General features: G+C 44.4%; 1 protein-coding gene across 1 annotated transcript in view; it reads right to left on the minus strand.

The window, feature by feature from the left end:
• Positions 1–13,289, minus strand: part of CCDC40 (coiled-coil domain 40 molecular ruler complex subunit) — a 41,876-nt gene that overhangs the window by 14,142 nt on the left and 14,445 nt on the right. Inside the window, exons 9-12 of the mRNA XM_082603098.1 lie at positions 13,130–13,252; positions 9,557–9,678; positions 1,954–2,197; positions 1,691–1,873 (exon numbers count right to left, since the gene is read on the minus strand). Of these exons, the coding sequence (XP_082459224.1) occupies positions 1,691–1,873; positions 1,954–2,197; positions 9,557–9,678; positions 13,130–13,252 (672 nt within the window). The remainder of the gene's footprint in view (positions 1–1,690; positions 1,874–1,953; positions 2,198–9,556; positions 9,679–13,129; positions 13,253–13,289) is intronic.

Below are 13,289 nucleotides of genomic sequence, written 5' to 3' on the forward strand. Positions count from 1 at the left end.
ACGTGGGTGGCTGGGGAAGAGGGACACCTGGGGGCCAGGCGACCGGCCTCTGTGGTGCTGCAGCAGGGCTGGGCAGGTTTACTTCACATCCACCACACTCCATAGCTTCTCCAGTACACACTGACTCCCCCCCATTTTTGCTCCCAGCAGGTAGTCTTGCCCCCACTTCCCAGAATAAGAACTGGAAGTACTCCACCAGCGTCAGCTAGGGCATCTCAAGGAGATCCAGGCATGGGCGGTCTTGGTTCCAGCCCTGTCTCTCCAGTTCCTTAGCACACCAGGCAGGGAGTGAGCTGGTCTCCTCCCAGGTATCTGGGAGGGGTGAGGTGCTTCAGGCTGCTAGCCAGATAGACAGAAGCCCCGAGGCAGGGGGTCACATCACAGGAAGAGCCAAAGAAGAAACTATTTAAGTAACAAATTGCTTTTCTAAGGACACAGGGACCCCCCACTCAGAGAAAAGCAAGACCCCTGAGGGAGCAAGAGAGAGCTCATGACAGGGGTAGGAGTGGGGTCCCCAGGCCAGGTGGGCCAATCATATTCACTCAGGACCTCCAGGCACACCCTGGGGAGGCAGAGGCTTGGGCAACTCCACAATTTGTTTAAAATGCTCCTACTGGGCTTCCCTGGTGGCGCAGTGGTTGGGAGTCCACCTGCCGATGCAGGGGACGCGGGTTTGTGCCCTGGTCCGGGAGGATCCCACATGCCGCGGAGTGGCTGGGCCCGTGAGCCATGGCCGCTGAGCCTGTGCGTCCAGAGCCTGTGCTCCGCAGTGGGAGAGGCCACAGCAGTGAGAGGCCCGCATACCACACACACACACAAAAAATGCTCCTACCAATTTGACCAGGGTTTCTGCTGCAGCAATTTATCCTCAGACATGTGGACAAAGATATGTGAGCAAGCATGTTCAGTGCTGAGTTATTTATAAAGTTTAAAACCTAGAAACAACCTGAAGTGTCTAATGAGAGAACTGTTGAACAAAACACATACATTTGTAGGATGAAATGTGATGCATAAGCCAACATGTACTTTTTCTAAGAATATTTAATGGAAAATGTTATGTTGAATGTGGCCAATAATGTAAAATAAAACACTACATACATAGTGAAAAATTCATTGACAACTACACTTGTTTGTGTACTTTTCTCTGTGTTGTATTTCATTAAAATTAATGTAAATGGATTAAAAACTGGTATATAGTAAGAGTCCTATGTCCTCTAGGGTTGTGTGTGCATAGGTGTCTTCACACGTGTGTTCATGTATGTGAACATGTTGCACAAATGTGTACATGTTTGTGTGTGAACGAGTGTGCATGTGTTTGCTCATATGTGCACATGGGGATGTGTATGTGCACGTGTGTTTCTGTGTGTCTTTGTGTGTATGAGTATGACCGTGTGTGTTTAGAAAAATTTCCAGAAGGAAATACACCACAATTTCAGAAGAGATTATCTCTGGATGGTGGGACTGCAGCTGTCTTATTTTCCTCTTATGCCTTTTGGTACTTCTAGGTTTTCTACAATGAAAATGCATTTATTTTCAACTAGAAAAAAATGAAAGGTGAATGAACATGCTGAGTGCCCCTTGCTCCCACCCATTCCGCCACATGTGGTCTGTTCCCCGCGAGAGGCACCCCAATGCCTGCTCTCCCTGGGGGCATCTGCCTTTCGAGGCCCGGGTGTGTGCAGTGGCATACCAGGTTGGTCTTTTTCTTCTGGAGCTTCAGGATGAGCTGGTGGAAGTACTTGGTCATCTTGTTGGAGGTCATGTGCTCCTGCAGCTTCTCCATGATGGAGGCATCCATCTTCCTCCTCAGCTCCAGCTCATGCTGGATGGTCTGGTGGAGAGTCTGCAATTGGCCTATGGTTGCCGTGTATTCCTGGAAAGAAATAGCCAAAGGGTGGGTGTTGTGAAAGAGGTCGGGGAGGTTTGCCCTGAGGGTGGGAGACATGACCGTACCATGTGGGCCTTGCCCAGTGTGTCCTCCGTGTCCAGCAGGGTGAGCCTGTAGGTGTTGAACTCATTCTGCAGGGCTTCCTCCTTGGCCAGGCACTGCGAAGTCAGTTTCTGCATCAGGCTGGTTTCCCTCTCTGCCCGGTTCAGGATACTGGCCAGCTTCTCGTTCTTTTCTTCTTCCTTTATGATGGATCTCTTATAGGCTTCGAGCTCGCCATCCATGGACTTGACTTGATGCTGGCATTCGCTGCCAAAATTGAAAGAGCAAAGCTAGGACATCGGAACACCAAAGTGTATGGTGGTACCCTGCTCAGAGAAAGCTCACAGAGTGGAGAGAAAGAAATTAGGCAACCAACTCTTTTAATAGTAGTCGAATCTTTTTTAAAATTTTTTTATGACTTTCGCATATTATTTATTTATTTATTTTTAATTTTGGCCACACTGCGTGGCACGTGGGACCTTAGTTCCCTGACCAGAGATCCAACCCGCACCTCCTGCAGTGGAAGCATGGAGTCTTAACCACTGGACTGCCAGGGAAGTCCCAATAGTACTCAAATCTTAACTAATATTTTCTAATGAATTAGAACTATTACCCGGGACTTCCCTGGCAGTCCAGTGGTTGGGGTTCCATCCTTCCACTGCAGGGGTCATGGGTTCAATCCCTAGTTGGGGAACTAGGATCCTGAATGCTGTGCAGCCAAAAATAAAATAATTAAAAAAAATAAAAGTTAAAAGAACTATTACCCATCTCAAGTCCAAGTCTAAAACTCTTCTAATATTGTGATTATGGGGGGGGGGAGGGCAGGAAACTGTTGTCTTGTGCTTGTGGGTGGGGAGTGGTTGGTGCCAGCCCATCTCCTTTAGTCATGACCATAACCCTTGGAAAGGATATGCTGTTATCTCAGTTTTGTACTCGTGAACACGAAGCTTAAAGCATTTGAGGCACACAGTGAATGGTGTGGCTGGGAGGAATACAGGTGGCTGTCTCTTCAAATCCCCTCAGCATACTGGTCATGGAAATACCCATAAGTAATGTCAAGTTAAAAAATGCAGATCCTGGATAATGGAATTTGAATTTTTGTGTGTGAGACATTTTTTCCCTTTTATTCTGTGCTGTCCTGCTGTACTTTAAGCATGCTTTTCTCTACTTGTGGTATCTTATCCTTTGAATAAGTTCTTATTCAAAAATTCAAAAAGTACTTTCTTCTTGAACTAGAATAATACCTTCCATATTTTTCTCACATCTATTCCTGGGCCTTGGACTCTCTTCCCCCAGCAACCTGTTACTGTCTCTTAAATGTCTTGCCAGATATATTTTATGCATATATAAACATTATGTTTGTGGGTGTTTGCGTATTTCTCTCCACTTAAAAAATTACAAGTGGAAGCTTAGTATATCCTATTCTGCACCTTACTTTTTCTTCTGTTGTATCTTAGAGATATTCAATATCAGTGTACATAGAAATTACCTTAATTCTTTTCAATGACCAGATAGTATTTTAAATATCTCATTGGTATACATTTAGGCTCTATCCAGTTTTCTGCTTTTTCCCAATTTCACCAGTATAGCAATAAACACCTGTACACATTAAAAAAAAAAAAAGATACTGTAGAGATATGCTGTGTTCACGCAGCAGAAGATTCAATATTATGAAGGTGTCAATTCTCCTCAAACTGCTCTATAGTCTCAATGCATTTCCAATCTCAATGCCAGTAGGCATTTTTTCCCCAGAAATTGACAAGCTAATTCTAAAATTCATATAGAAATCCAAAGGACCTAGAATAGCCAAAATAATTTTGTAAAAGAAGAACAAAGACTCCCAATATCTGATTTAAAGACTTTCTATAAAGCTGTACTTATGAAGACAATGTGGTATTGGTGAAAGATAGACAAATAGATCAATGGAACAGGATGGAGAGTGTACACACACACACACACAATTGACTGATTTCTGACAAAGGTGCCACAGTATTTCAGTGGAGAAAGGATGGTCTTTTCACCAAGGGTGCTAAGACAACTGGAGATGGACATGCAAAAAAAAGACTGAACCTCAGACCATAATAAAATTAACTTGAGGGCTTCCCTGTTGGTGCAGTGGTTGAGAGTCTGCCTGCCAATGCAGGGGACATGGGTTCGTGCCCCAGTCTGGGAAGATCTCATATGCTGTGGAGCGGCTGGGCCCGTGAGCCATGGCCACTGAGCCTGTGCATCTGGAGCCTGTGCTCTGCAAGGGGAGAGGCCACAACAGTGAGAGGCCTGCATACCGCAAAAAAAAAAAAAATTTAACTTGAAATAGATCATATACCTAAATGGAAGAGCTAAAATTATCAAACTTTAGCAGAAAACATAGAGAAAATCTTTATGACTCTACATCAGGCAAAGATTTCTTAGAGAGGACATAAAAAGTATGAACTATGAAAGAAAAAATTAATAAATTGGAATTCATCAAAATTTAAAACTTTGGCCTTTCAAAAAACACCATTAAGAGAATGAAATTACAGGCCAGCCTGGGAGAAAAATATTTTCAAAATACACATCTGGTAAAGGACTTGTATCCAGAACATATGAGAACTCATAACTCAATAATCAGATAAACCACTCAGTTTAAAAATGAGCAAAAGAATAAAATACCTAGGAATAAACCTACCTAAGAAGGAAAAGACCTGTACTCTGAAAACTAAAGGACACTGATGAGGGAAATTGAAGATGACACAAACAGATGGAAAGGTATACTATGTTCTTGGATTGGAAGAATCAATATTGTTAAAATGACCATACTACCCAAAGCAATCTACACATTCAATGCGATCCCTATCAAATCACCAATGGCATTTTTCACAGAACTGGAACCAAAAGTTTTAAAATTTGTATGAAAACACAAAATATCCTGAATAGCCAAAACAATCTTAAGAAATAAGAACAGAGTTGGAGGAATCACACTCCCTGACTTGGGACTATACTACAAAGCTACAGTAATCAAAACAGTATGGTACTGGCACAATAAAACAGACACATAGATCAATGGAACAGAATAGAGTGTCCAGAAATAAACCCACATACTTATGGTCAATTAATCTATGACAAAGGAGGCAAGAATATACAATGGAGACTAGACATTCTCTTCAATAAGTAGTGCTGGGAAAACTGGACGGCTACTTGCAAAAGAATGAATTAGAATATTCTCTAATACCATATACAAAATAAACTCAAAATGGATTAAAGACTTAAATGTAAGACTGGATACTATAAAACTCCTAGAGGAAAACATAGGCAGAACACTCTTTTACATAAATTACAGCAATATTTTTTTGGATCTATCTCCTAGAGTAATGGAAACATGAGCAAAAATAAACAAATGGGACCTAGTTAAACTTAAAAGATTTTTCACAGCAAAGGAAACCATAAACAAAACAAAAAGACAACCTACAGACTGGGAGGAAATATTTGCAAATGATGTGACTGACAGGGGATTAATTTCCAATATATACAAACAGCTCAAACAGCTCAACATAAAAAAAAACAAACAACCCAATCAAAAAATGGCAGAAGATCTAAATAGACATTTCTCCAAAGAAGACCATACAGATGGCCAACAGGCACATGAAAAGATGCTCAACATCACTAATAATCAGAGAAATGCAAATCAAAACTACAATGAGGTATCACCTCACACCAGTCAGAATGGTCATCATCAAAAAGTCTACAAATAATAAATGATGGAGAGGGTGTGGAGAAAAATTTACATTCCGCTGTTGGTAGGAATGTAAATTGGTGCAGCCACTATGGAGAACAGTATGGATGTTCCTTAAAAAACTAAAAGTAGAATTACCATATGATCCAGCAATCCCACTCCTGGGCATATATCCAGAAAAGACAAAAACTAATTTGGAAAGACTCCTGCACCCCAGTGCTCATAGCAGCACTATTTACAATAGACAAGACATGGAAACAACATAAATGTCCATCGACAGATGAATGGATAAAGAAGATGTGGTATGTGTGTATGTGTATATATATACATACATACACACACACACATATATATGCAATTACTCAGCCATGAAAAGAACGAAATAATGTCATTTGCAACAACATGGATGGACCTAGAGATTATCATACTAAGTGAAGTAAGTCAGTCGGAGAAAGACAAATATATGATATCACTTATATGTGGAATCTAAAAAAATGATACATATGAACTTCTTTACAAAACAGAAATAGACTCACTGACATAGAAGACAATCTTACGGTTACCAAAGGGAAAGGGGGTAGAGAGATACATTGGGAATTTGGGATTAACAGATATATAGATAAACAATAGCACAGGGAACTATATTCAATACCTTGTAATAACCTATAATGGAAAAGTATACATATATATATACATATATATATATATATCTGAATCACTTTGCTGTATACCTGAAACATTGTAAACAACTGTACTTCAATTTTTAAAAATGAGCAAAAGACACATTTTATCAGAGAAGATATATGGATGGCAAATACTCACATGAAAAGACGCTCAATATCATTGGTCATTAGGAAGATGCAAATTAAAATCTCAACAGGACACCATGACATATCTACTAATGGCCAAAATTTAAATGACGGCACTATTAAGTGTTGGTGAGGATGAGAATGGCTGGGAATCTCAAATGCTGCCAAAGTGTTTCCCAAAGTGGCCTGTTCCATTTTGCATTCCCATACCAAGACCTGCACACAATTTCACAGCAGCTCTGGTCATGCTACCCTCCAAACTGGAAACAACCAAATGTTGATATATACACATGAGGGACTACTACTCAGCAACTGATCTTGTAACATCAGGCTGACTCTCAAAGCACTGTGCAAAGTGAAAAAAAAGCTAGACGAGAAAAGCTACGTATCGTGTGATCCTGTTTATATGACATTCTAGAAATGACCACACTATAGGAACAGAAAGCAGATCAGGATTTGCTGGGGGCTGGAGGTGGGAAGAGGTACTGACTTCTGGAATGCAGGAAATAGCTGATATCTTGAGTGTATCATGGCTACTTGTGTCTGTCCATTTGCTGAACTGAACTGTGCTCTGAAAAAGGATAACTTTTAACATAACACTAATAATTTACATAATAAATTTGTACATAAATTATCCCCAATAAACCAAACTTTTAAAAGTTACTCATTTTCTTTTTTAGGAAGTAGAAGCCTTATAAATACCTAGGATTTGACAATAACAATAACAATAAGACATCCAATTTTTATGACACAAATCTGAACACTCAGTAAAACATGCATGGGGGAAAAGACACCAGAATGCTAGCTAATCAACTGTCATTGTCACAAAAGGAGAAAGACTGTGGTATTTTAAATCTTTATCTCTGTTTTTCTAATTTCCTGTAATGTGATCACTTACCCTTGATAAAAATTATTTTTAAAAAAGACACACTTGGGAATCCGCTGGTGGTCCCGTTGTCCAGGACTCGGCACTTTCACTGCTGTGGCCCGGGTTCAATCCTTGATCGGGGAACTAAGATCCCGCAAGCCCCACAGCATGGCCAAAAATTTAAAAAATAATAAAATAAAAAAGACACTCTTTAAAAATGTCCTTCATAGAGAACAAACTGGTGGTTGCCAAGGGGGAGGGGGTTGGGGAAGGGATGGAGCAGGAGGTTGGGGTTAGCAGATATAAATTTTTATATACAGGATGGATAAACAACAAGGTCCTACTGTAGAGCACAGGGAACTATAGTCAATATCCTATGATAAACCATAATGGAAAAGAATATTTAAAAAATGCCTATATACGTAAAGCTGAATCACTTTGCTGTACAGCAGAAATTAATACAACATTGTAAATCAACTGTACTTCAATTAACAAATTGATTAAAAAGAGTCCTTGATTAACAGACACCAGTGGAAAATAAACAGAACGAAAAGAACTGGTGGAATCTAGAATATGTCTGAAGCTTGGCCCAATCCATCTGAGGATTAAGAGGGAACCTGTTACAGGATCTCAAGGCGATGAAGCTGACAAATTAACGCCCAGCAGAGGTGCTGAGCCATGCCTGTCCCACACGTATCCTGTCAGGAAGTATGACAGAGGCAGATACCAGGGCACAAGGGGACGTGTTTGTGTCCCTATCCCTGAGAGGGTGTAAATTCTAGGTAGGGTATCCCCCCCATCCCAAGTTAAGCACAGTATAGTCTTTGTATTTTCTGGCTTGTTCTGAGACATTTCACATGGAAATGACCCATTTGCTTTGAATGTATGACTTTCAGTGTTTGCTGTAGCCTCAACATGATTCTTCACCTGTGGTAAGGACGCACTCCTGATACAACTTTGTTGCTAACTACGAAGAGTCCATAGGAGCTGCTGTCTTTCAAGTCTCGGTGTGGCGGGGACCCACAATAATAGAACATGATTGCTTACACACACACACACACACACACACACACACACACACACACACACACACAACAGACACACACAGGAAGTGCTGGACAACGGGGGGTCCCTGTGGGGGTCACAGGCCATGAGACTCCCAGCCTCAACCTTATTCAAGGTCGACGTTGGACAGGAGGGAAAAGCTGCCCACAGGCCAAGGCCTCTCCTGCACCAAACACAGGGCAGCATTGAGGGGGCAGACACAGCGGGAGTGGGCAGGCCAGCAGCCCCAGGGGGCAGGGTAGAGAGGAGCCTGATCCCACAGCCCTGAGCCCGCCTGGTTCCTCCACCTGCATGTTTAAAGGGAAAGCAGATGTTTAGCCGGACTTTGCCGGGATAATTCCATGATTCTCCCTTTGGCTTTCTCTCATCGACTCAGGAAAATGAAGGAAATGAGTATTTTTAATCCAGCATTACCCATGTAAAATGGCTTGTTTTAAAAACAATCAGTCCCTCCGGTTTTGTTTTTCTGAGGTCGAGTCGAGCTATGATGTGCTCCCTCCAGAACCGGCTTCCACATCTGGGCCCCAAGCACCCTGGAGGTTTGGGGAATTCAGGCAGTGCTGTGTCTGGAAGCCTCTGTCTCCAGCACCCCGCCCAGGCTACACGTCCAGCCCTCGCTAGAAGTGAGAGGGGAACGCGAGGGGGGCCTCTTCCTTCCCTTTTCAGGGAGATTAAAGCAGGATTTCGGTTGGAACTCAGCCCTCTGGCAGAACAATAGAGAAGGGATGAAGTTTCTGCACACAGGTGGTGAAACTGCAAATCAAAGGGACACCTTTATCTCCCCAAGATAAATACCCCTTTTTCTTTCTCTCTCTTTCACTGTTTCTCCTTAATCCTCCCAGGAAATCTGAGCGTGAAAGCTTTGCTGCTCCTGGTGCCACGGAAAGTTTGAAAGGATTTAAGAAACACTGAAATCTGGGTGAACAATAAGGGTGGCTTCAGGACGGAAGCTGGAGCCGAAGGGCTGCGGGGCTTCAGGTGCACCCCTTTGTCCCAGGAGAGCCGAGGATGGGCGCTCCATGCTCACCTGGGTGGAGCTGGGCGTGGAGTCCACTCCGCACCCACCTCCGCATTCCCACACTTGTCACGAGCTCTCCCTGCTCGCCCAGACCCCCACTGTGGTCCTGAGCCACCTGGCCCACCTCCATGGCAACCAGAAGGGCCGCCTGTACCTGAGTGCCTCTTGGATGGTCTTGTGAGCCTCGTCGCGATGCTTCATGCTCACCAGGCTGGTGGCCCACTGCTGCAGGATGCGCTTTTTCTCCATGTTGATGGCATCTATTTCCATGCAGGCCTACAGTGGAGAGTTGAGGTTACTTGGATGTTGGTCTTATATCATTAAGCTCAGAGCCCCAAAAGGATGTCGGAGAGCCCCGAGCTTCCTGAATCATCTTCCTTCTCTGTTACCCATGCTTTTCTTTCTCTGCATCAGCAGAAGGGCACATGTGAAATTAAACATGGCTCTAAAGACCTGTCTAACACCTGCCTGAGCCGTGAGCCCCAGCTGTGACACGGGAGCAGTAACAGTACCCACATCCTGTGGCCGTCGGATCAGAGGGGATGGTGTCTGTATGCCCAGCACGTTCTTAGCTCGACCACAATTGCTGTGTTGTGCGGTGCTCAGAATGTCCTGATGGGTCATTTCAGTGGAATCATTGCACCGTTAGCAAGTTGGCCTCGTGCTGATTCCCGGAAGGGGCACTGAATGGGAGCTTAGGTGAGACCCCCATTAGGCCACGAGCATCTTTGTGGAGGTGCTGAGTCCCAGCAGCGTCTACTCTTGGTGGATGTGCATGGTAGATGCTGGAGGAAGTCAGAGTGGCCTTGAACACTCATAGGGACAATAAAAGGGTGGAGCTGGACGTGAAAGGAAGCATCACCACTGGGGATCCCACTCTCAGGTGTCAGGGCTTTAAAAAATCATCGATTCATTATTATTATTATAGAACATAAAGTGGTATGAATTAATTATACCGTGACTGGTGAGACATTTCCAGATTTGGGTAAGTTATTAACTGAGGAGGTTGCTCTGTGCCGTGGAGTAGGTTGTGCACTGCCCAACAGTGCCCAGCCGAGGCAGTAGGTACGAAAACCACTGGGCTCCTCCCCAGGCTGGGCTCTGTGGGGCTGGTCAGCCAGAGGCAGGTGCCCCCCGACTCCCCAAGGCTGCCGGATGAGGGCTTGCTGACCAAGGTACAGGCTGAGGTGCAAAAATCGAGGCTGAATTCAGTCTTTAAATGTTTTAAACACACTCCTCGTTAAAAAAAGTGTTTATTCTACTCAAATTAGAATATGGAAATAAGCAAAAAGAAAATAAAAATAATCCCACAACTTAGAGTTCACCATTTCTAACACCCTGGTGTTATCTTCCTGTGTGTGTGTTGTGTGTGTGTGTGTGTGTGTGTGTGAGTAAGCAATCATATCCTATTATTGTTTTGTAACTTAGTACTAAAAAGTAGCAGGGGGCTTCCCTGGTGGTGCAGTGGTTGAGAGTCCGCCTGCCGATGCAGGGGACACGGGTTTGTGCCCCGGTCCGGGAAGATCCTACATGCTGCGGAGAGGCTGGGCCCGTGAGCCATGGCCGCTGAGCCTGCGCGTCCGGAGCCTGTGCTCCGCAACGGGAGAGGCCACAACAGTGAGAGGCCCGCGAACCGCAAAAAAAAAAAAAAAAAAAAAAAAAAAAAAGTAGCAGGACTTCCCTGGTGGTCCAGCAGTTATGACACTGCACTCCCAATGCAGGGGGCCAGGGTTCGATCCCTGGTCAGGGAACTAGATCCCACGTGCATGCCACAACTAAGGTCCCATGTGCTGCAACTAAGACCCGGCGCAGCCAAATAAATAAATATTAAAAATAAAAAGTAGCATATTGTGAATGGGTTTCCATGCCAGCAAATATTTATTTTATTGGTGTGACAGTCCTCCACTGCATGGATATATCATAATTTGTTTAACCAATATCCTCTTCTTGGGACTTTCTCGGTTATCACACACAGCACTGTGTCCCCAGTGACTCTATTCATTTTGTTCGTGAAGTATGTAATGTATACAGAAATTTTATTTGCATGCCTATTTTCCCTGGAATGAAGTCCAAACAGTGATATTTTGGGAGAGCTTGCTGGGGAGTGGGGTGGGTGTCCCTGACATGCAGTACAGTATTGCCCTTGAATAAGGATCTTGATGCAGACAGACTGCACCCCCGCCATCAGTGTGGGAGCCCCGATTCCCCTGCCTTGTTCATCTTTGCCAACTTGGTGGGAGAACCCCTGTCCCGCCCTCATCTGTAGTCAATGTCTATGTCGCACCTGCCATGGGCCCCCCTGTTCTGGGTGCAGGAATGCAGGATGAACAAATGTGGGACGGCCCTGCCCCATGGCACACAGCCAGCAGGGAGGGGCGGGAGGCAAAAAAGACGTAATGAAAGAGAACTACAGCATCGTGTGTGTGTACACAATCAGCACAGAGCAGAATCGCACACAGCAGGTTCTGAATTGATTTTCAAAATCTCTTTACACCACCAAACTTACTGGTGTTATGCTTAGAAAGGCCTCTCCAATCCAGGGCTTTATAAATATTTCTCATTTTCTTTCTTCTGGTACAGTTTCCCTTGTTTCAATACTTGATCCCATGTGGAATTTATTTTAGTGTGTGGTATGAGGAAAAGATTTGATTTTTTTCCCCAAATGATTAACCAAATGTCCCAACACCACCGGGTGCATAATTCACTTGCTCTCCATTAATTTATAATCCATAAAATTTCTATATAAACATTTCCTTGATTCTGAGCTCTCTCACAGGCTCCCACAGCCTACCTGTCTGTCCCTGACTCCAGTAATTCATTATTTTAGCCTCTAGGGCTTTATAGTATTTAATGCTAGGTGGACCCACCATCCCGGTTTATCCTGGACTCCCCTGGTTCTAGCCCAGAAAGTCCCATGTCTTGGAAAATCTGTCATTTCCAGGCAAACTGGGACCGTGGGCCAGCCTTCAAGAACCTTCCTCCCTGGACAATTCTCTGCTAGTCCTCTGAATTTATTTTTCAGATAAAATTAAGAATCACTTTGCTAACTAAGAAGTTTTTTCCCCCCTGAGATTCTGATGGGAGCACATTCTAGATTAAGTATATTCATAGGTTGGCAAGCACTGGGCGTTTTCCCATGTAGACCCAGGTGTGTTTGTTCGTTTGTTCAAGCCCATCTGTCTCTCCTTCAATAAAAGTGTGTTGTTTCCTTTGTGTCATCACTGCACGTATGAATGCAGATGGTGACTCACAGATTAAAAAAAAAAAGGTCACAGCCACTGTGGTTTCCAGTGCTGGCCACTGAACTTGGAGCTGCACTGAGCCCGGGCCCTCCCTTACTCCACGGGAAGGGAGATGTGGGCACTGCCCTGGAGCACTGGCTGCCCAGGCTGAGAACGGGTAGGGAGACTTCAGCCCTCTCTGAAAGAGGCCTGCTGTCGGTAAGGAACTTGCTAAGGATGCCTCAGCAAGCAGGACAGAATGTCCCATCTCCTGAGGGGCCTTTCAGTCTATCACTGGCTACAGTGGGAATAAGAATACTGGCTATCAGTCAGCTGGTATCTACTGTGTCCCCAACGTGGGTCATCCAGATGCTCTGAGATGCTTATGAGGACAGACAGATGTGCAGGAGGCTGGCCGGCTAACTGGGGGCTCAGTCAGTCTCCTTGTAGGCATGCAGGCACTGCCTGGGCGCTGCCAGATGGCACCTGTGCCACTGAGCACTTACCTCGCTCACTGCCTTCTTTAGCGTCCGGGTGTCCTCAGCCTGAGCGCGGTACTGAGCCTCGAACAGGGCAATCTGTTCTTCCAGCTGGTTGGCTCGGGTGGTCAGCTGGTCCACGTGCAGGTCCTGGAAGGGAGGGGACGAGATGCACAGTGAGATGGGT

The sequence above is a fragment of the Mesoplodon mirus genome, assembly GCF_964341445.2.
Source record: "Mesoplodon mirus genome assembly, chromosome: 18".
NCBI lineage: Eukaryota > Metazoa > Chordata > Mammalia > Artiodactyla > Ziphiidae > Mesoplodon > Mesoplodon mirus.